We start from the raw sequence: 24,678 nt of genomic DNA, 5'->3' as shown, positions 1-24,678 counted from the left end.
AAAAAGAGTTACACGTGCTGAAATCTCCTTCTAGCTGTGCTGTTCTTATCTTGGGTGAAAGACTCCATTGCTACCTATGTTATGGTCAAAGAGAACCCCCAGAAAAGTAAGAAAACATAAAAACTTTCTACATGAAAAGGATTGTAGATGTGGAACTGGCAGGACCCTTAGAGATCGTCTGACCCGTCCTTCTCATTTGGCAGACAAGGAAACCAAAGGCCAAAGAAGAAGTGAGTTGAGTTGTTCTGCCAGGTCACGCAGGGCCTAAAGCTCGAGGAAGCACCAGGCTTGAAGTCTTGGTTCTCTGACTTCCAAAGTGGCAGGCTCTCTGGGCTGCCCCTCAAAGCAAGCCTGCCTTGGTGAGGGAGAGCTGAGTCCGTGTGCCGCACAGTGGTGCCACCCAGCCCCTGCTTGTGCCTTAACGAGTATTTTCTTATCCTGATGTCCTTGGCTAGGGTGGAATAATTCTACAACCGTTTTTACAAGTTTAGGGAGATAAAATTGTATACATTTTTACTACATCTTAAAATTAGATTTTGTTCATATCTAAGTATTCATTCTTGTACTCTACAGAACTGAGTGTGCCAATTTTTTCAAAACAATCTGGCTTGTGCTTTAAGATAATGAAAATCCTTTAAAATAAGCAAGTTTTGAAACTTTAAAAAAATTTTGAGATTTTAGGGATCACAGCCATTCAGGAGACAGGCCTTCCTCCTTATTACAGACCACAGGAGGACCACAGGACTTTGTCCAGTCTCAGGTGTAAGAGTCACGGCAATCCCTTCCATTAGATAAACTCTGTCAAGCGTAGCTTTGTGTTCATATGTTGCACAGCGTCTTAGCACCCTCCGCCTCCTTTTTACCAGTCCCCCATCACTGTGGAAGTAGAAGGGGGCGCATGGAATTAGGGGTTATTTTAAGAATCTTTTCTTTGTTTTATTGGCTGTGAGGCCAAAGAATTCATCATCTACAGGCCAGCTGACAATGAGCCTCTCTGTATTTAACTAGAGCACCTTGGGATAGTAGGCTCAGTCTGTTGCTTCAATGATACTCAAAGCCTTTCTAGTTCAGTTGAACCTGCTACAGCTTCCAGGGGTAGGGAACCTGTGGCCTTGAGGCCACATGTGGCACTCTAGGTCCTCTAGTGGGGCCCTTTGACTCCAAACTTCACAGAACAAATCCCCTTAATAAAAGAATTTGTTCTGTAAAACTTGGACTCAGTCAGAAGGCCACACCCAAGGACCTAGAAGGCAAGTAGGGTGGCCTCGAGGCCATACGTTCCCCACCCCTGTTACACTATCCCCTAGAGTGGTTATCAAGGACCTAGGGTCACCCCCATGAGCCAATGAGGCGTGGGTGCTGGATCTGGTGAGGCCATCCCATTTGGGGCACCAACATCTGTGACTTGCACTGATTCTGGGACAAATCAAGAGACATCAGTTGGGACCTAATCTGACCAATGAATCATTCACACCAAATATTTGGGTAGTGTTAACTTTTGCTGTCTTTTGCCTCCAGTGCTACCAGTGGCTGAAGGAAAAAATCATAAGTGAAGAAGGAAGAAAGCAGCAAACCAAGCTGAAGGATCTTACTCCGATAGCGGAACGCCTGGGCTGCACTCTGCCTCAGCTAGCAGTGGGTAAGAGCCAGCAGTCTGGGAGGAGCCAGGCTCTTCCTGGCCTCACAGACTGCGTCTTTTTCAATCTCTCATTCGTGCTGTTTGTTGTGAGACTAATTTCAGACATCCATTAATATTCTCTCAAGTGAATTTTCCAAAAATCCAAAGTAGTTTCTCCATTCCCAGATGTGTCCTTCCTCATTCCTTATTTATTCATTCAACGTACTGACTGTGGGGCCTAGGCCCTGGGGATAGAAAAACCAAAAACCAAAATTATTTCTGATCCCAAGGAGCTTACATTAAATAATAACACACATGTTCAGACATACACACACACACACACACACACACACACACACACACACATACATTTAGAAAGAAGTGGTAACCGGCCTTTCTGGTCCCATCCATTCCCTCTCATGTACTTTCACCCTTGTTTAAACAGTATTCAGGAGAGGGCCCAGTTCAATAATGATAAAGAAGCAGAGGGAAGCTCAATTCAACTCAACAAACATTTATTTAGGGCCTCCCAAATTCCAATTTCTGTGCTGGGTGCTGGAGGTACAAAGACAAAGATGAATTGGTCCTTGTCCACAATGAACATTTATTCTCCTGGGGGATTCATAAGCATAGACAAAGAAGCCACACAAGGCAAATTGGAAAGGAGAGCCCTAACAGCTGAGGGGCTGGGGTGTTGGCCAGGAAATGCTGCCTGCGGAATTTCATAGTTGACCTCTATTTCAAAGGAAGCTGGGATTCTGGGAGGGGATGGTGAATTCCAAACATGAGAGACAGTCTATGCAAAATCACTGAGGTAGGGAATCAACCGCAGTGCATAAGAAACAGCCAATATGCCTGTTTGTCTTCTATGGAGAATACACGAAAGGGAAGTCGTAGGAGAGAAAATGAGAAAAAGTAGGTGGGAGTCAGATGACGGTAGGCTTCAAATACCAAGCTATGAATGATATTATCATTTATCCTAAGGACGAGAGGGAGCCAGTGAAGATTTTTAAGTAGAAGAGGAACACGGTCAGATTTGCATTTTAGAAATACCATTTTGTCGGAATGCACCAGCACACCAAAGCTGTTCTTAGAGGAGAATACCACTTAGATTTCTTAAGGTATAATGAGAGAAGCTCAGCTGATTGGTCAGCAATAAGCAAACAGGCAGAGGAAGACAATGGAAAACCGCCTCCATCTGGAGGGCTCTAAAGTGACCATATCAAAAGACAGGATGGCCAGGATTTAGGAACAAAGCTATGCCTACCACCCTCTCCCGCCATTGTCAAGCTCTCTGCTTTTCCCCCACTCTCCGGTCACCTGGACGACACTGTCATTTACTCAGAACACCAGAAATTTCTCAAAATCTCCTCCAACATGAGAACCCCACTGGAAGCCCTTCTAGTGCAAGAAACACATCGAATTAACTAAAGAGATGCCATGTAGAATAAGTAAAACCACAGGGATGGTCAGAGAAGTTTCCTAGAATAAAGCATTTTTTTCCTTGAGTTTTGAAGGAAGTAATGGGACCTAGACAGGCAGATGGGGAGACTGGGGTAGGGGGACAGATAAGATCAAGAAAAGATGGCTGACATTTCAAGAGCAGCTTTGCTTTCCCCACATTATCTCCTTTGAACCTCACCACAACCCCATGAAGTAGATACTACAACTATCATTACCTCCATTTTACAGATGAGCATACTGAGGCTGAGAAAGCTTAAGTGAGGGTTGCTGATAATCCACTTAAAAAAACAGTAACCATTTAGAGCACCTCTTTCTATAGTGGCCAAGAACTGGAATAAGGAGGAAATGGCTGAAGAAGTTATGGTATATGAATGCAAAGGAAATTTTTCATGCCATAAAAAAATGGTGAAAAAGATGATTTCTAAGAAACCAAAGAAGACTTGTATGAACTGAGAGAGTTAAGTGAGCAGAACCAAGAGTACTTTACATAATAACAATATTTCAAAGTCAAAAAAAACTTTAAAATACTTAAGATCTCTGATCAAAACGATGACAAACCATGATTCCGAAGGACTGACGGTGATCTATGTGATTCACTTCCTGACAAAGTGTTGATACATACATTCAAGGTGGAGAATGAGAAACATTTTTGGGCACTGACAGTGTGAGAATTTGTTTTGCTTGACTATGTTTATTTGTTACAAAGGTTTTGTTTTTATTTTTTCTTTTAAATTGGGGGTATATGGGAGACAGAGAAAATAAATGCTTGTTAATTGGAAAAATAACATTAAAAAATAAACTTGAACATTACGTTATCTAAGGTGCTTGTAGAGTAGGTAGAAATGGCACTAAAAGGAAGAAAAAAAAAAGGAAAAGGAGCAGCTAGGTGGCGCAGCGGATAGAGCACCGGCCCTGAAGTCAGGAGGACCTGAGTTCGAATCCGGCCTCAGACCAAACACTTGACACTTACTAGCTGTGTGACCCTGGGCAAGTCACTTAACCCCAATTGCCTAAAAAAGAAAAAAAAAAAAAAAGGAAAAAACCAGCCAACTGTATGAGGCATAAATAAAGGAGAGACATCTGTGCCAAAGGTGATACAATTGTGAGAGCATCAGTGGATTACTATTTAAGTTATCTGGATATGAAGACACCAAAAGCATGAAAAAAATCCTTAGTAATATCCGCTGAAAGTGACCAAGATAAAACACTAACTACTGACCTATATGCCTACCCTCTCATCTGAACAATATCTTATGAGAGTCATTGATACATGAATAGAGGGCATCCTGAATGCCCTTTATTAGTAAGGAACAAGCTGGTTTTTGAAAGTCATATTCAACAATGGACCATGTCTTTATCATCTCACTAAAGGATATGGAGACCATTGTAGCTTGGAGGTCCCACTGCACTGACTGTTGATCAACAAAACATTTTATGAGGTAGAACAAAGCACTACCCTAAAGGCCTTTTTACAGCAAGATATTTCCCATCTACACATCAAGATCATTCAAGATTCCTTATAATAACAGAAATAACCCTGTTCAGTGACCCTCAGCTAATAAATAGAAGGTGAAGCATAAAACATGGAGATGTATGTTAGCTGAAGTATTCACCACTGGGATGGAGAAGCACAGAGTCTAGGTTGAAAAGGGATTTCCAGTAGATGATGAGATCCTCCTGATGCTCTTGTTTTTATAAGATGTTGTGCTAATTGCATCAAGCCCTAAGATGTTGCAGAGTCTCCTGGAAGAGATCTGGACTGGATCAAAAGAGTTTGGTCCTGTCCATCAACAAAAGAAAAACCAAGTGGATGAAAAATGTCAGTTGCACAGATTTCAATATGCCTCTGGGCAGATACCGTATAGATCTTGTGCAACTGTATGTATATATGGAACAGATAATAAAAGTAGACAACATGAAAACGAAGACCCGGGGCAGCTAGGTGGCACAGTGGATAGAGCACCGGCCCTGGATTCAGGAGAACCTGAGTTCAAATCCGGCCTCAGACACATAACACTTACTAGCTGTGTGACCCTGGGCAAGTCACTTAACCCCATTGCCCAACCAAAACAAAAAAATTTAAAAAAAAGAAAATGAAGACCCAACTCTTCAATGTGAACACTTTACTAGTGTTGATATATGGCAGCGATACCTGAAGAAATAGATGAGTATCAGACAGAGGGCAATGGAAAAGTGCATGGTGGATGTGAGCAGACTTCACCATACAACTGATGAGGAACTCTGAAGAAGAAGAGGTATGAAGGTCATCATCAAAGAATTCTAGGATGGGAAGAAAAGATAGCTTGGTCACTTGGCAAAAACCAAGGATGGTAGGTGGGTAGACAGAGTACTTAGCAGAGCACTTTTGTGATGTGAGGAGAAACTGGAGAAGGCGTCTAGCATGTTGGGTGGACTCTCCCATGGCAAACTTCTGGGAGAATTTGGTCAAGGGTCCTGGAGGCTGGGCAGGCGCATGTAATTCACACTACATCCTCCTGAATCGGTGAGATCACAGATCTATTTGAGTAACGTTTGGAGACAGAGAAAAGGGAGCCTCAGTTTCCCCATCTGTAAAATCAGAAGGCTAGTTTATGTCTAAGTTGTCTCCCAGTTGCAATATTCTACATTCTATGGTATGTTGTTGTTATTGTTTTATACTAATTTTCTTTGTTATTGTAAACTTAACAATAAACAAACATGCCAGTGTACAAAAAACAAGAAGTTTGTATAAGAAACTGTGAACTTGTTACCTACAGGTTCTTTTTACTTATAGAAAGGAGCTAGAAACTACACCTGAGCCTGTCTTCTCCTTGGCTCTGGAAAGGCATTGCCATAGCGTGTGTCTTTAGAGGCTCCCAAGAAGGGAGATGAGATGCAGGAGAAAGAAGCTGAGGCGGGATTTTCCTAACATCTCTCTAGACAGCTGACTATCTCCCCATTGGTGTTTGGAGAATCTAGCGGTCCTTATTAACACTAAAATCTTAGATCTTCTTAATATCCTCATTAAAAAAAATCAACCAAGAATATTGAGAACTACCCACCTCCATGCCTCTTCTTCCACTGTATGAAGTCTTTATGAGAGGCTCTCTATCTGGTAGAGAAATAAGTAGGGTGGGGGATGGAGGGGAGTGAAAAAACACCAACTTAAGCCGGTAATTTAGTTGATTGTGATTTAGGGTCCTTTAAATTCAACTTTGAAAGTGTGGAAATGCTTTTCATGCCTAGAGAGGGGAGTCTCTGTTGACTTAAGCATTGCCCTACAATCCTGATGGATACATTCATTCTTCATCTCCATAACTTTTTCTACAATCCACTTCTGTCCCCTACCTCCACCCCAGAAGCACAGAGCAAACAAACATTTTTCCATCTTCCCAATTTCTTTTCACCCTTCATGAACAAGTTTCCACCACAAATCTATGACGGCATTAAGTGGGAAGTTAACTGGGGTCACCCTGCCCTTGATCCACTGTGGTGCCCAGAGATAAACCACAGCTCCAGAAGGAAATGAGCCGTTTGAATAAACATCCCTGCCCCCTGGCACCCTGCTGCCTACACCTGCATGCAGAGTGGGTTTCTGGGAGTCCTGGGATGTGACAAGCACCTTCCGTGGCTGTTTACATGACCGTCTGAATATTCACCAACTTCTGTGGTGACATTCCATCAATAATTATCACAAATCATCTGCAGGTGTGGTTACCCACGGATTTGGGCAAATCTGCAGAACAGATGCATCCATTGGCAGGGCGACAAGGGAGGAGTCTGCCCTCCCATTGCAGGGTAGACTAAATGGTTTCTTGGAATTAGCGATCTCTAAGAGAACATGAGTTCTTAACTTGGAGTCCAGGATAGGATTCTGGAGGTCCATGAACTTGGTTGGGGGAAAATATATACCTTTATTTTCACCAACTTCTAACTGAAATTTAGCATTTTCTTCCACTGTGATTAAAACTTTAAAATCGGAGAAGAGCTCCAGGCTTCCCCAGACAACCAAAGGGGTTCACGATGTAAAAGAGCCTCTGCTCGAGAATATCCATGAAATGTCATTATATAGAGAAATCATAGGATGTTAGAGATGGAAGGCCACTTGGTCCAAGCCCTTCTTTCCACAGAATGAGGTAAATGAGGTTTAGAGACAGGAAAGGATTTGTCTAGGGAGTGACCTAGTACATGTCTGAGCGAGGAGATGAACTCAGGTCTTTTCCCACCAGCTGTTCTGACCCACTCCATGAACATCCTGCCGTCCCTAGGATAAGCTCGTCATCAAGGACTTCTTCTGCTTTGATACTCACCACCTCCTCAACACCCTCCGTTGCCTCTCTCCTCTGACTCAAAGACTCCCATGGCCTCCCTTTAGGGAGGGCTCAGAATTTTCCAGCCAGCTATTCATTTCCCACCAGCTCCTCTGCCTGGTTTCCACTCCGTAAACATCATACTACCGTTCCCCGACCCCTGACCTCCTGAGGTCCTCCCTTCCTCCCTTTCAGCTGCCTTTTATAAATTGTCTCCTTCCATTTGAATATAAGCTCCTTGAGGACAAGGACTAAACTTCTTTTTCTGATTGTATTCCCAGCACTTTAGCACACTGGCACACAGTAGGTGCTTAGTAAATGTTTATTGACAATTGATGAGGTCTTCTGACTCTAAGTTCAATGTTCCTTCTAAGACACCATACTGCCTATAATGCTCTGTACCCAGACTTATAACTTCATTCAGTCAGTCAATAAACATTTATTAAGCACCTACTATGTGCCTGGGGTTGTGACAGGATCTAGGCATACATAGTTAAAAGAAAAATAATTCCTACCTTGAAGGACTTATATTCTATTGGGGAAAAACATATACACATAAAAATAAACACAAAATTTATAATGATATGGTTATCATATCTTCCGGGGTAAGAAGACACCAGCAACTGGAGAGATGCCCTCCAGGAGGAAGTGGCATCTAAGCCGGAGAAGATTCACCGCCGGGAGGCAGGAGATGAATGATGATCCATCAAAGGAGACGGAGAGGAAATGGTCAGGCAGGTGGGAGAAAACCCTGGAAAGAGCAGAGGGATGAAAAAAGGATGAAAACTCAGAAAGGAGGTGATCCAGGAGAAGGGGATGAGCCGCGTCAAAAGTTGCAGAGAGGTCCCATAGGGCAAGATCTGAGAAAAGCCTCTTCAGATTTAACGGGAAAGTAACAGAGTCACTTCAGTCAAGGTGCCTATGTACTATGTAATGGGGAGTAAGCTAGTATCTTTCTAAGCTTTGGGTTCTCTATCTGCGAAATGGCATTGTAACAGCTATAATACCCAGCTCATGGGTTATCATGATGCTCCAAGTGCGTAAAATGCTCAGTAAACCTTGAAGCTTGAAAGAAATGCCAGCTACCATCATCATCATCATCATCATCACCATCAAAGAGTCCCTATTAAAATGGAACTACTCTTAGGAATGATGACACCTTAATGGGATTAGCTGTCAGCCAAGAGCAGGACCCTACAGAAATGGGAAACCATTTAAGGGTCTAAGGTCAAGGGGCTTATGAAAGTGGAGGTGGAATGTACCATGGTATGGAGGCCCATAGCTCCCATGGGATAAAAGTTGGCCTATCTACCCTACAGGGTTGCACTTTGTAAATAAAAATGTTGTTATTTTTATTATTATGAACAACACTTATATGGTACCTTAAGGTTTAACAATCACATTACACACGTTATTCCTCTGATAGTTTTCAGAAGTGCTTGGAAGGCATGATTGGTTTTTCTTTTTCCCTAGCATGGTGCCTACGGAATGAGGGAGTGAGCTCTGTTCTCCTGGGGTGTTCCAATCCTGAGCAACTCATAGAAAACCTCGGTGCCATACAGGTAAGTACACCCACTACCAATGAGTTCCATCAAGAATGATCTCTTGTACTATGGAGTTCCTTTGAGGCTCTCCCCAGATGGCAGTTTCATTCTCCTCATCTCGATGCTTCAGAGAAACATAACCTTTGAGTTGCCAGGAAGCCCCAAACTCCAAAAATGAGTAATATCTAGTTTGGAAACAATTATAATATAAAGCATCAATCTTAGCCAATGAACAACGCTGGTCTGTTTGCCAATGAATTATCAGTAAGTCCGGTGGACTCTGATTCCATCGAGGGGTGGACTTATAGCAGTATTATCTCAATTTAAAATACATTACTTCCCGTTGTGCTGCACTTCACAACTGAGAACAAATGAATGAAAAGATAGTTACTAAGTTCTTACCATGTTCCAAGTACTGTGCTGAGTTAATGAAGATTTTAATACAAGCAAGATGATCCCTGCCCTCAAGGAGCTTATATTCTAACAAGGCAAGACAACACATAGAGGGAATGGTGTCCAGGGAGGGGTGTTTTGGTCAAGGAAGTCAGAAAAATGATGAGCAGAAATAAGCTACTGATTGACATATCCTTTCCCAGAGAGACTGTGCTCAATTTTATTATTGTTCCCAGAGATAAAGGTGGAAAGCCATGGCATTTGTTGGTAGTGGGAGAGGGGGCTGCCCAGGGCAGGGTAGGGGGAGGAGAAGAAAGGTATGCTGATGAAAGTATGACATTAGAATGGCCAGAGAGCAACAATGTAGAAGGTCTGGATCAGTTGCAAATGTTTAACGACAGATTCTCCAAATGAAAAAAATGTGTGTGTGTATGTGTGTGCACGTGCATGCATGTGCATGTGTGCATGCGTGAGTGTGCACATTACCCACTTTTAAGTTTAATCTTCATTATTAACATTTTCTCCACTATTTTCTTAAGTTTAGACACAAATAGAAGTAGGGCCACTAAGGGATTCCTACACAAGGATCTCTGAGCTGCGTATTGACTTTGTTTTTAAGTGTGATATTATCTATGTTTTATTGTATTTTTATTTATTTTGTTCAATATTTCCCAACCATATTTTAATCTGGTTTGGGCTGAATGGTAGTGCTGTGGGCCACATGAAGCTGAGGATGTGTCACCTATGGTCAACAAAACAACAAATGAAGCTCTGGTTTGTAGCATTTGCTATTTCCAAGGTGTCAATGCTCACACCAAAAATTTAACAATTGGCTTGGCTCAAGGTGACTCCTGCATAGCCTGTTTCTGGGTCAGAGCAGAAATGGTGAAACCTTCACAATGTCAGTGTTGAGAATTTGAAAAAGAAGTGTGTACACTGACCTCCCTGAAGACTTACATGAACTGATACAAAGTGAAGTAAGCAGAACCAGAAGAAACATCGTACATAGTGACAGCAATACTGTACAATGATCAGCCGTGAATGATTTAGCTCTTCTCAGCAATACGTTGATCCAAGACAATTCCAAAAGACCCGTGATGAAAAATGCTATCTGCCTCCACAGAGAGAACTGATGAACTCTGAGTGCAGACTACAGCATATTTTTTTCATTTTATTTTTCTTGCATGTTTTGTATGACTTTACATGTCACATGTCACTTCACACTGATAATATTTTTTTGCCTTCTCAATGAGTAGGGGAGGGTGAGAAGAACAGAGAATTTAGAACTCAAATATTTTTAAATGAATGTTAAAAACAAATAATAGTTTAAAAACTAAAATAATTTTCAAAAATTTTAATTACTTTCTCTCCTCCCCCTCCCCCCTCCCCCAACATCATCTTAGAATCAGATTCAGAACTGGAAGGGAGCTTACTGACCATATGGTTCAATCCCCCTCATTTTATAGATGAGGAAACTGAAGCTCAGAGAGGTTGTGACTTGGCCAGGGTCACACAACTAGTAAGTGTCTAGGCCAAGATCTGAACAAAGATTTTACTGGCTCTAAGTCCAGTGCCCTATCCATTATGCCATTATGCCTTCCATCTTCATCTAGTATTATTTTACTGTAGGGTTCCAAGGATGGACTGTCCATCTGCTGCCTGACGATCATCCTAGCTAGATCAGAGACTTATAAGCAGGATAACTGCAGAACGATGAATCTGGGAGTCTGAGCAACTGTTATTAAGTGATGGAGAAGGTACAATCCATGTTGGTGGAAAGAGTATCCATAACCAACACAATGACAGATTCTTGGAGTATGAAATATCATTTTTAATACACAAAGAAATTTTTGCAAAAACTAATAATAATTCATCCTGATTTATTCCAGAGGTTTTTTTCTCTGTATGACAAATTCAAAAGAGATGTAACAGCTTGAAGGTCTCAAGATTTATAAATGTAGCCCACCGGACTCTGCATCTGTAGACTTTGAATTGGAAGTCTGTGGTTTGAAGGTTTTTTGAGTTACTGTTTCCACTTTACAGCAACAATATTTTAGGTTGAACAATGAAAATCAATTTAGTCAATGAATCAATGAAAAGTAAACATTTACAAAGCACCCACTATGTATCTGGCATAGAATTGGGGTGAGGGGAGTTGTGCGTTGTTAACACTCACTGTTAAAACACATTTAACACTCATCGTTAAAATGAATCTGTTAACTGAAAAACACATTTCTAGGCTATGAAATAAGGAGTGTGCTGTGGGATTCATTACAAAAAGATTTTATTGGCACCTGCTTTTAAGATCTCCCCAAACTACTTCATCTTCCGAAGCGCTCCTCAACTTCTCTATTAGGAAAATGTTGTTGTTGGTGGTGGTGGTGGTGGTCAATTAACCACAGGCGGAGAACTTCACATTCTTTGCTACTCAGGGAGGATACGATCTTGGAAATGGACCTTACTTTGTGTTCCTCTTCCAATGAGTTCCTGCTACATTTTTCTTACTTAAAGTTTGATTTCCATATTTGGTCACCTGGTTATAGTCATGGCTAATCAAGGCAAAGTTTCTGAAGTTTGATTCTTTAGTTTTTGGAACTATCTCGGACAACAAGAACACTAAAACAGATTTCACCACTAATGAATGAATTACTAACCAGACCTTACAGGCAACACGGCATTTGTGGAGAGAGAGAGCCAGCCTCACAGCCGGAAAGACTGGCTTCAAGTCCCGCTTCTGACACCTGTAGGCTGTGTGACCCTGAACAAGTCCCTTCACCTCTTAATGTTCCAGGCAATTCTTTAAGACTGTAAGTTGCAGAGAAAGTGCCAACCTGCATTGGTAAAAGGAGTTTCCTTATCTGGGAGTTCCATATACTAATGCAATCCCAAGCTCACTTCCCATCTTGTAACTGATCAGCTGTTTCCAATCCAGAAAATCCAGATCCAGATCTCAGTCCAAAGGCTTTGATTCTTTTGAGGGAAGGGCTAATAAGGAGATGCAGATATAATGGTAATGATGATGATGAGGAGGAGAAGGAGGAGGAGGAAGAGGATGAGGAAGAGGAAGAGGAGGAAGAAGGAGATGGAGAAGGAAGATGGAGTGAAAGGAGGAGAAGGAAGGAGGGGAGGGAGGAAGAAGGCACATTTATAGAGTACTTTTCAGTTTGCAAAACCATGGATATTGTACTAATGCAACTAGAGTCAAATAGTGTGACTGAAACGAGGATCATTATTCATCTACATAGCTCCACGTATAGTAGCAAACTATTCCAGAGAGGAATCAACTTTGTTCCTTGGTCTATGGAGCAACCTATGCCATGATAGCTTTCTAATTCTGGATGGAGACCCTGTCCCGGGTCAGGTACTGTGGGCTTTACCAGGCCTGTTCAGTGGGTCTTTTTCACTCTCTATTCCAATTTGCCTCCTTTTTGGGACTCAAGACTAGCTAAATCAAGTGTTAATTTGAGACCAAGGGTCCTAGTAATAGCCATGGAGACAAAAGGGCCCCACACACTTGTGAATGTAACCCTTGTTACCTCTCTGCCAAGGAGAAATCTACCTAAGGATGAAGCCTGCTGGTTGGGTCAGACCTCTGCTCCTGGTTCCATGAGCCAAAGAAGTATTGTGTCTTAAAAGGACAGGTTGGTTTTCTCCCTATCCTGGAAGAGGACTGAGAGGCTCTAACTGCATGAATTCTGAGAACTGGATTGGTAACTGGATTGACAGCACTGCTTTCTGCCTGCCCTAGGAGAGCTGAGATTCTTGGGAGAACATGCATGGATACAGGGGTTGGAAAGAAAGGATACGTTGGCAGATTGGAACAAGAAAAAGCAGTGACAATGAGCTGGCAGTGATCGGGGAGGGGCGAGGGAGACAGAGGCAGAGAGAGAAAAGAGAGAGAAATAGGAGAGACAGAGAGAAAGAGGAGAGAGAGAGAAGAGAGACACAGACAGAGCCAGAGCCACAGAGAGGGAGAGAGAAGGAGAGAAGGGGGGAGAGAGAGAAATAGGAGGGGAGAGAAATAGGAGAGGAGAGAGAGAAGAGAGAGATGGAGAGAGAAAAGAGAGAGACGGGGAAAGAGAGAGAGAGAGACACAGAGAGATAGAGAATACTTATTTACAGCAGACACTTTGCATAGACTCAGATTGAGATGAAAGGGTAGCTTGGGCACCATCTCTTCAAATTCCTGGTGAAGGGTTTAATTCCTCTGCACTCCCCCACCTCTGCCCCCAGCTCCACTGCTGCCATGCCACAGACTAAAGATATTACTATAAGAATTCTCCGCAGTTTAAGTTGTCCCTATTTTCTGATTTTGCTGGTAGTGCCTTAAAAACTATAATTTGGGGGCAGCTAGGTGGCACAGTGGATAGAGCACTGGCCCTTAAGTCAGGAGGACCTGAGTTCAAATCTGGCTTCAGACACATAATACTTACTAGCTGTGCAACCCTGGGCAAGTCACTTAACCCCAATTACCTAAAAAAATAACAAACAAACACTATAATGTAAAATGATGACTGCTCATAATCGCCATGTGATTTTTTGTCAATTATTAATTTGCAAACAGGGGAGCAACCACAGAGGGGACTAATAAACAGCTAGAGTCTGGTACAGAGAGAAAAGTAGAGGTCTGACCCATCTGTCTAAAATAACTTAGGTTTTTTTATCCTAGCCTAGGGGCTCTGCATTCTAATTGTGAAGATGTTATCATTTATTAATTTTGATTAATAACTTTTGGTAAATTTCCCAAAATGAGAATTTAAACTGAATCCAGAGTTTGTCCTGTGGTTTTGAAATCAAAATTTCAAGCCAGGCAGCCATTGTAGTCTGGTGAGGGGGATGAACCAGCACCTGGATGCTATGTCACTTTCCTGTAATGTCCTCTCCTTGGACATGCCCAATAGAATACGGGCTGTACTGAGAAGGAGCCCACCTGGTACGATCAGAAAAGTATGGTTTGGGAAGAATGGCCATGCCCCCAAAATTCCAAAGGTGGAGGCCAAAAGGAGGAGCACCACCTAGTGGTTAAACATAAAATAGATGTTCCACTTATACCTACATATTTAAAGACTTAATTAATTTTTATTGCCATTTACTTTTATACCATTTAAGAGAAGATATAAACTCAAGATTAAAATTTTTATTTTACTTTTCATTTTTTAAATTTTCATAGGCTACCTGTGTCTTTACTTGTGTCTCTGCAGCAACTCACAACTTCATGGGTATTAAGAATTACATCATCCTTAACTCTTTCAAGTTAATGCTTTCACAAAGTATTATTTTAATACTTAAATGAACTATACTTAGTAATTACTTAAATGAACTATACTTAGACTTTTTAATGTGTTTTTTAGGGTGATCTGTAGTGCTCAATACCACAATAAGATTCTCCAAATAAGGCTAGATTAAATCAGCTATGGATTTCCAGGTGAAAACATTTGGTCAAATACATTTGTGGCTCTCTGTAGATCTCTATATTTTGACACTTCAGGTATCTATGATTGTCCACATAGATAATCTCTTTGCAAATCCAGATTGCAACACCTTGACATCCTACTCAACTGTCTTTTTTAATTCCTAGAAGCCCCCAGATTTTATCACCCAGTGGCCAACCTCCTAGCGATGTGGCTGGCCAATCTTAGTTAGATTGCTCTTCGAGCTGACATATAATTTGTAAACAGGCCTAAAGTTATCATCCGATTTCTTCTCCATTAGAATGGAAGCTCTATGAAGGTAAGAGTCAGTTTTTTTGGCGTTTTACTTTATATTCCCAGTGCTTACCACAGTGTCTGGAACATAGTTAGCATTTAATAAATGCTTCTTAATTGATTATTTCCACCTTGGTAGATCCTGCCAGAGCTTGTGGTCTGCTGGCGTCGGTCTTGGGAACTGAGGGTCATCTGCTGAACATGAAGAGGCATTACAGGGTGTTCACAGAGAACCGTCTTAAGTATGCCAGACAAATGAAACTCAAATCTGTCTATTCAATCCAATTAAATACAACAGGAAATCATAAAGTTCTTCTATGTGACAGACACTATGCTGGTCAGTGGTGGCACAGGGGAACAGAGTGGTGGCCTTAGAATTCGGAAGATCTGAGTTCACATTTTGTGACCATAGGCAAGTCTCTCCACTTGTCTCAGTTTCCTCATCTGTAAAATGAGGATTATAACAACACTTACCTTCCAGATTTGCTGGGAGAATCAAATGAGATAGCATAAGGGCCACAGAAACGCTAGCTATTATTATTGCTATTAAAGCTGTCATTATTAGCATACAAAGACAAAAGCCACAGTCTCTGCCCCGAAGGGGCTTCCATTTGGCTTGGAATGATACACCCGCCATTTGTTTTCCTTTTCTCTCTGTCTCAGGTCCTCCCAAAGATGACATCACACGTGGTGAACGAGATCGACAGCATCCTGCGAAACAAGCCGTACAGTAAAAAGGACTATCGCTCCTAATCCGCTGCATGAGGCCATGGAAGTGCATGGTTACAATAGGGGCTGTACCCAGTTCAGAACTGTTCCAATATCCAGTCATCCAAGTCACTTAGCAGCCTGCTGCTCAACCTCTAGCGTTCCTGGATCTCCGAGGTGTCCGCTGTCGCTACCACTGTGCGTGGATGTTTGAAAGCACACGCGAAAACTCACCACGCCGCCTAGAAGAGCGATTCTATTTTCTTATCTACCACTAAAGCCGCCGCCGATCCTTGCTCTGTGTACCTCATGCTTATGCAATGAAAAGTAGATGGAAAACAAAAACGAGATCTATATCCTTCAGGGATCTGGTAACTTGAAGAAGGCTGTACAGATATATTTTTTCAAACGAACAAAATCCACAGATGCGATTGTGAGATATTAAAAATGTCTTAGCTACAGTCTTGATAAGGCTTAGGAAGCAGGAGTAATTTCGGGTCCTTTTTTTTCCCTTTTCTTTTCTAAAATTGAGTTTTCTTTCACTCGGTCATTAACAAAGCTGTCTGTCATTATTATAGATGGGGACTTGGGAATCTCATCAGCCAAGGGTACCCCTAGCACGGAACCTCCTTCCCCTAAGGCAGATTGGCAGTTCCTGCCTAACAGTCTTAGAAGGTTCCCTGGGGCACAGAAAGATCAAAAGGCTTCTTGGTCACACAGCTAATCAGTGTCCCAAGGCCCCAAGGGCAGCCTCTCATTTGTCTGTTACCTTTACTTTTAATATCAGCTGCAGTTTGGACCACAAAGACTGTCTTCTCTACCTTTGTCAGTGTTCCTATGCAGATATCAGTAATGTTCTGTTCACTTACAGATTAAATGAATAGTTGATGAGAGGATGGATCACATAATAATTAACCAGAGATGTTATGATGACTTCATGAAAGGGAGATAAATGTATGCTTCTAAGGAATATTAGTTCTGAATAAATCATAAACCAATGTATCTGCAAAGTATTCATTTTTGTCTGTATTTCATTAAAACCTGTTTCATACATTTGACTGCTTATAGGTATAGCTTCTGAAAGTTTCAATATTTGAGCTTTTAAGATATACATGTGCTCAGTTGCAATTTAATGCTACAAAAAGCCCAGAAAAGGCAAATGTTCAACACTAAAATGAGTTTTGGGGTTTTACGATCATTTGAATGCTTAGTGTTTGGGGGGAGATGTCAACATGAAGCAGGTCATGTGCTTCATGGACGGTGCTAGGTCACCTAGGCTATGGGCTTCAGTCAATGTGAAGTCCCTCACGGACCCACTGAGAAACAGGTGAAACTCCCTGATGGCTCTGTAACTCCCATAAGTACATTAAGCCATAGTATGCATGAGACGCAGCATGCGCTAAAAGCAAATGGTTTGGTTAGGCACAAGTCGACCCTGACCTTGAGTTGGGATGAATCCTGCCGCTGAACGACCTCTTGTATTCTTGTGTCGTATCATATCTGCCACGTGTATCCACTTAACAGAGAGGCTGCGAGCTCCCTCCTATCCCTCAGAGGGGTAGAAACCAGTGTTTTGGCTGGTGGCCCTTTAATCAGATCACCAGAAAGAAGTACAAAATTTCGGCCTTCATTTTCTCAGCAACAGGAACACGTCACTTTTACACGAAACACTTTGAACCCAAAGAATGTAGAATTGTAGAATTTGTATAGACTTGTATTTACTGTCATTTATAGAGACGTGGTTCAATGTTAAAACTTAAAGGGTGAACATGGGGCACCAACAATTCTTCCTGGATAATCAAAAACTTGTAACTATTTCATGGAGATAATTCTGTTCCCCACTCCCACCCCCATCAGATTCATGATAAAAACACCTTTAAAACCTCTTCTGTATTTCATCCGACAGTCCACCATGTGTACAAATGAGCTGTGGTGCCACGTATCAGGAATTGCAATCGACTTACTATACATCTGCTTGGAGATAATAAAAGTATTTTGTGCATCTAATCTTCTAACTAGAAAGTTCATTATTCAACATTTTGTGAGGTGAACACAGCATCACAAAAGAGGGAACAATCCACTGAATGGGATGTGTTATGGCTGTCAAGTACAGGTGGGCAGATTGGTAACGAATAGGAAAAGGGGAAGGATACAACTATGCCATGTGACCTTAGATCTGAACCACCATAACTAGTCGGTCAAAAACACTCTGAATTTTGAATCCAGAGATAGGAGTTCAGATCTTGGTGGGCCCTCATGACTTGGAGGACGCTACCTGTCGTTGTGGAGAGAATGCTGGAGTCGGGGTCGGCTTTGCCTCAGACATTCGTTAGATGCGTAACCCCAAGCAAATCACTTGATTTCTTAAAATGAAGGGTTAAACTCAATGATCTCTAAAGTCAGTTCAGCTCTAACTCTACGGTCCTATGTTATTCTTCTAACTAGTACCAGAACCAAGGTTGGACAACTGGGCTTTTGTCTCAGAGGGCCAAACTTTAAGGGTACTGCTAGCTCTTAGAGCGCTTCCACAACACAGAAATAACAGAGTTCAGCAACTGGTTAGTAATAACAGCAGTAAGAATAGTAAGTTTTAGATGAAATATAAAGCTTCTAACTCCTTATTGGGTTGAGCTCTCCCCTCCCTGTGCAGCAGCCTTATGCCATGATCTCTTTCTCTACTTTCCTAACCCTTAAAACTGTTCCTTCTCAAGAAAATCTAGTCCAGATCTCTCATTGAACAGATGAGGAAGTAGATTCATAATGGCTAAGTGAAGGGTATGGGTTTCTTGCTGCTTTGACCAGCTGGAGTTTGAGGTACTCATCTCAAGCCCAAGAATTATTAGTTATAGTTCCACTTCTAATTTCTAAAACAAGGACAAGAGAGTCCTAAAAGAGAAAGAAAATCTTGGACAGCTTTCAAATGAAAGGGGCTTGGAGAGATTTTGTACGAATAACATAAAGCCCCATCTTGCTCATGGGCTTCAAACAGAAGGCAAAGTTGTTACTGAATAGTATTTGGGACAGCCATGCACAAGGCCCTTTCCCCTCCCCCCCCCCAAAAAAATCCTCTACATTAAGTCTTAACTCTGTGTGTGTCATGGACCCCTTTGGGAGTCTGGTAAAGCCTACAGACTCCGTCTCAGAATAATGGTTTTTACTACCTACATTCATAATTGAACGACGTGTTAAATTTCAATTAGAGGTTATCTTTTACTCATCTAAATCTCCAGCTCTCCTGCAACCTAGAGGTCTCTGAGCCCTGGATGACAAACTTACGCTCTAATTGCATGGGTTTTCTATGACACACTTAAGAAAGATCTCCAATAACCTTTGCTTTTTTTTAAAGGATGTAATCCACGTACAGAGAACATTCTGTTCTGGGAAGCAAAATTAGCAGTCATGGACCTCAAACTCACGGCCAACATGGCAAGTAAAGAGAGGCACAAGGCATCCCAGTATATTTCCTAACTCCTCGCCTCCCTCCGACAAAGAGTGCCAAGGTGTGGTCCAAGGTTGGCTCTGGGTCAGTCTCACTGTGCAAAAAAGTCACTAAGAGGAAACAGCCAGGCCTGGCATACACAGCACCCCAGGGAGGGGGCCAGGAGGGCAGAACCAGCAGAGGCGGGGCGATGCCACTGAAATTGTGCCTACTCATTTTCACATGTGTGACACATCCTCTGCAGTCTTTTGATCTGCCACTTCAAAAACTGGAAATGCAATTAAGCGTGCCTAGAATTAGGACACAGATTTAATTTTTAAAATGAAAATCACCCTGAACCCTAAAGAGGAGCTTTGAAAAAGTCCAAGATTTGGAAATGTTATGGAGTTTAAAGGGAGCTAAAGTTTAATGGAACGCTCCTTAATATTAAGGCCGAGTTGTCAATGGGGATGATAGAATCAGGGGCAGTCCACAACTAGTTTTCCCTCCTTCTCTCTATAATTTGTCAGCCAAGTTAAGCTAACAGACACACACAAACGCCAACAGAGAGCAGATCCCTTTTTTTCTCATCCTTACCTAGGGATCTCATCACACACACACACACGTCAGGCAGGGTCATACTGCAGCTAAAAGGATGGAGTTAATGAGAATCCTTTATCAAATTAAAGGGAAACCAGTAAAGTGAGGGAATCAGGACCCCCAAAATGGAGGCCACACACTTCCTGAAGCACAGGGTGACCTCCTGCAGAACCATAAAGCATGGCAGGGACCTCAGAGGTCACCTTGTCTATCTCCATTTTACAGGGGATGCATAGAGTGACTTACCCAAGGTCCCAACTTGGGATTCGGATCCTGAATCCATGCCCCCTGCCCGACTCACTAACCTGCTTCCCCACCTTGCTCACCTCCAGGGCAGCCAGGCACAAAACTGTGAAACCCTGAAAATCAGAGGATCTGTTCCCTCGCAAGCTTTGCTTGTCCAAGCCCCCAGTGCCCAGGCATTCCACTGGACCATGTCTGCAGCTAAGAGGCAGCCCCCAAGGGAGAAGCTGAGCCCGGACACCAGGTCAAACGGCTCAAAGTCTCTGGGAAACAGGATCTCTTATGGCTCTTAGAGATTTCCTCCAGCCTCAGAGATAGATTTTGGGAAGCAGCTAGGTGGCAGAGGGAGAGAGCACTGGACTTGGGATTTGGGAAGACCTGAGTTCAAATCCTTCCTCCGACACTAGCTGGGTGACCCTGTGATAGTTCTCTCAGTCTCAGTTTCCTCAGTGATAAAATGGGAATAAGTGCACCAACTTTACTGAGTTGTTGTGAGGATCAAATATGTTCAATTTTAGATAAATGTGAGCTATTATCGGACAGCAGTAGGAAGGAGGAAGAGCCTGGTGGCCTTTGCAAAGAGCCTCCTGTCCCACTCAGGAGGCAAGATGAAGGCACCTGCTGAGCAGAAGGCACTGACCTCCTTTACCTTGCTGTGGTGGCAGCATTCAAAGCTTCTGGCCATAGGTTCCCATATAACACCCAGTGAAAAAACTGTTTTTGTCTGGAGGAAGGGGAGGGATGGTGCGTACCAGATCAAGCTATAAGATCCAATGAATACCTCTCTCCTTTTTATTTAAAGCCAAAATCCAAGGGAAATAAGTATGTGAACCAATGTGGTGCCACTGTTTGTCAGTGGAGGGGGAAGATGATGAAAATATGTAAAATGGGCAGAAGATGGTATCTATAATAATTTCATTTCAAGATCTGTAAAGCACTTTATTTACATGATTTCACTGGACTACCTTGTGAGGTAGATGCTACCACCCCCATTTTACAGATACTGAGGCACAGAGAGATGAAATGGTTTGCTCCAGGGGAAATAGCTAATGTGTGAGTGAGGCAGGATTTAGACCCAGGTCTTCTGGTTTCAATTCCATCTCTAACCACTCCACTAAGCGATGAAAAGGTTGTAATCGCTGGTATAAAACACCAATACAATGAGCTTTTGATAAAAACAAGCTAACACCAGAGGATAATGCCACACTCTTTGAAAAGGTATCCTTAAATAAAACAGGGGCACTTTATTGGGAAAAGACTTGGAAAACACTATTCTCAGGGAGTAAAAAAAACAAAAAAACGAACAATGTAAGGAAAGATCAGGTCCAGGAATAAATTTCACCTATCTCCTCAAGTTCCTCAAGTCACTGTTTCAATAGAAACTATTGTTAAGAACATGTGTCCCAAATTCAACCATTACCTCTCCTTAGCTAATAATTGACACTATTTGCCAATTCAACTTGCTCCAAAAATCGGTGACATCTTTTTCATTTTTAATTGAGTGACTACCATCTAGTGGCAAATTTCCTGCGATATTCAAAGTGATTTCGGTCCAACTGACTCAGCCACTGTATTGATATTAATATAAATACTAAGCCCTTATTTGATCCAATGGTTCATATTCTCCCTCAGCAGCTAAGAAAATCTTAAACATAGGGAGCGTCTGTATATGGTGCAAGATTCCTATCACTGCTGGATCAAGCTCTCATTACATTTTCATTGTGATAAATGAGAAGCCTTCTAGACAAAATGGCAGTCAGAACAGAGGCCAGGCAGGTCAGCCTCCCCCCACCTACCCAGCCAAAACCTAAAAATCACATTATGTCCAACAATGATTGGGAATCCAGCGAGGACCTCCACTTCCTGCTTCCACCTCAGAACTACAGAGAAAGCCGGCCAGAAACCCCCAGGTGATAGAAAAGTAGCTATCTGCCAAGTCAACACCACCAGCATAGGCAAACCAGCTCCTGGCCTCCCCGTGCAACACAGACAGGCCAGAGAAACGTGTGACCTACAGGGCTCAATGACCAGAGCTCCCTAAGAAAGCTCCAGGATGTCTGACAACCCGCCACGTGGCCCTTGGAAGCTCCTAGAACCCCTCAGGCTCTAAGGTCCCTAGAATTCCATCCCAAGATGCCACAGAGAGCCTTGAAAATCAGGTGCATCAATCCTCACAGATCCAAGGGGTTCCAGAAGGTGGATGTCAGCGAAGGAATCTAGGGCAAGACCAAACAGGGCTGATGACCACCCTATCTAGAAATACAGATGACAGAACCTGGGCCGAGCACAAAGCCCCAGGCCAAGAATTACACTAGAAAGAGAATTAAACTGAAGAAAACACCTATTATGAGAGAAATATTACAGATCCAGAGATACCCAAAAATCCAACCTAGAAAGAGTATGATAACCACAAACATCGACTGAAAGAGAAAATGGGCTTTCCACAGGGTCTACATGAATAACTAGAAGAAATGGAGCTAGAAAATTTTGGGTTGTTGTTTTAATGACGTGAAAAAGCTCAAGGAAAGAAATGAAAAGAACCTAAATAGCTTAGATTAGAAAGTAGCAAATCTTACCTCAGAAATGGGATATCTTGGGGCAGCTAGGTGGGACAGTGGATACAGCAATGGCCCTGGAGTCAAGAGGACCTGAGTTCAAATACAGCCTCAGAAACATAACACTTAATAGCTGTGTGACTCTGGGCAAGTCACTTAACCCCAAATGCCTCGCCAAAAAAAAAAAGAAATGGGACACTGAATTCAAAACACATCAAACAGAAATCAATGACTCCACGGGATAGTAAGAAACATTAAGAAAGTAGGAGAAAATGTAAGATAGATGTCACACACACACACACACACACAAACTGACCTGGAAAACAGGTCAAAGATAGATAATTTAATAATCATTGGCCTCCCTGAAAACCACGTTTAAAGAAATTTTTAAAAAAACACCTAAACACTGTATTTCAAGGAATCACAAATTAAAACTATCCACATCTACTACAACCAAAAGGCAGTAAATATAGAATGAGTACATCTATCACCTCCTGAAACTCTAAAAGGAAAAGTCCAAGAAATGTCATAGTCAAAATCCAGAGCTCCCACATCAGAAATTCTGCAAGCATTCGGAAAAGAGTTGAGGTACTAACCATAGTAAGAATCATCTAAGTTGCTACAGCATCAACTATATTTTTATGGCATTTTCTATATTTTTACAGCATTTACTGGCAACTCATACTATAAATAAGAAAAGAGATGCAAACAAAATATTCCAAAAGGCCAATGACATGGACTTTCAACCAATAATTCACTCTGGAGCTGAGTCTAATCCTGCAAGTAGGGAAAAAAGATCTTTAATGGAATAGGAGATTTAAAAGTATTTCCAATGAAAAGCCCAGAGCTGAGAAGAGACTTTGAAATGCAGACACCAGAATCAAGGGACACCTAGAAGGCAAATTTCTTTGAGCAAGGTCAAGGGGCTGTATGATGATACAGTGGAAGTATCCCTTTAGAATTTTATTTTTCAAAGGAAATTGAAAAAATTAAATAAAGAAAAACAGGCAGAACCTGGGAGTGTCTTGGTTCTATTCTGAGGGTTTTTTGTTTGTTTTTGTTATTCCAAATATTTCAATAAGAGTTCTGTGCAAGATATTTAAAACATCAGTTTGCGAGGATAAACTCCATTGGAGAGAGAGAATACAGAACGCAGGTAGCCACAGAGCCGAGAAATGTTCTTGATTCATTCTGAGGGTTCTAGATAGGGAAAGAGAATGGAGGGTAAAAGAAGGCACACACTACTGTGGAACAGAGGAAGAAGGGGATGGAACATGCAGACTGGGCTGCACAAAAAGAATATAAACAGAGAGAGAGAGAGAAGGGGCTGCGAAGCAGGCATCTTGTGAACCTCACATTCTTACTTGAACCAAAGGAGGGCTGAAAATACATTTGTTGTAGAAATGCATCATATTCAACAGAGAAATAAGTGGAGATAGGAAGAAGGATAAGAGGGAGGAAAATACTGGGGAGGGAACAGTGACAAGCAAAATAAACTCCCTGATCCTGAAGGGAAAATTAAAAGAAAGAAAACACTGGAACACAGGGGGAGGAGAGTGCCCCTCAATTCGGGAATGGCTGAACAAATTATGGCATATAAATACAGGCTGTCCCCAAAGACCTAGGGCAATTTTAAGGCTTAATAGCTTAGAACGTAAGCTATTAAGGCTTAAAACCGTACAGACTTTGGAACAACTGTGTGATGGAATATTCTTGCATTGTAAGAAATGATATCGAAAAGTCTTGGGAAGGATGAGCTGATGTAGAATGAGGTGAGCTGCACCAGAACCATCTGGAACAACAGCTCTGAAAGGTGTTTAGGAACGCTGATTAAAACAGCAGAGTTTGGCCCTGTCTCCAGAGGCTCTGGGTGAAGCACGGTGCCCACCTCCTGAGAGGTGATGCAAGGTGCAGAAAGACACATGTTTCTGAACGTGAAATAAATAGCAAATTAAAAAAAAAAAAGAAAAGAAATTCATAGTGTGGGAAAGGGCCTCCATACCTTCATCATAACACCAGTGAGTTCCTTGTGCATTTTTTCTGTAACTTTACTGAGGATTAATGATTAGCAACGAAGGAAGAGAGCACCAGGAAACGCCTTCCTTCAGCCTACGCTCTCTACCCAAAATACACACATGGCC

The 24,678-nt window shown here is 42.1% G+C and overlaps 1 protein-coding gene across 2 annotated transcripts in view; it reads left to right on the top strand.

Annotated features, from left to right (window-relative positions):
• Positions 1-17,696, top strand: part of KCNAB1 (potassium voltage-gated channel subfamily A member regulatory beta subunit 1) — a 451,442-nt gene extending 433,746 nt beyond the window's left edge. For both annotated transcript variants that reach the window (XM_027875934.1, XM_027875933.1), the window contains 3 exons: positions 1,519-1,639; positions 8,845-8,933; positions 15,677-17,696. In XM_027875934.1, coding sequence (XP_027731735.1) covers positions 1,519-1,639; positions 8,845-8,933; positions 15,677-15,766 — 300 coding nt within the window. In that variant the 3' untranslated portion in view covers positions 15,767-17,696. The remainder of the gene's footprint in view (positions 1-1,518; positions 1,640-8,844; positions 8,934-15,676) is intronic.
• Positions 17,697-24,678: the final 6,982 nt, after the last annotated feature.

The sequence above is a fragment of the Vombatus ursinus genome, unplaced genomic scaffold (assembly GCF_900497805.2).
Source record: "Vombatus ursinus unplaced genomic scaffold, bare-nosed wombat genome assembly UNPS02014810.1, whole genome shotgun sequence".
NCBI classification, from domain to species: domain Eukaryota; kingdom Metazoa; phylum Chordata; class Mammalia; order Diprotodontia; family Vombatidae; genus Vombatus; species Vombatus ursinus.
This window is presented reverse-complemented; position numbering and strand designations above follow the sequence as displayed.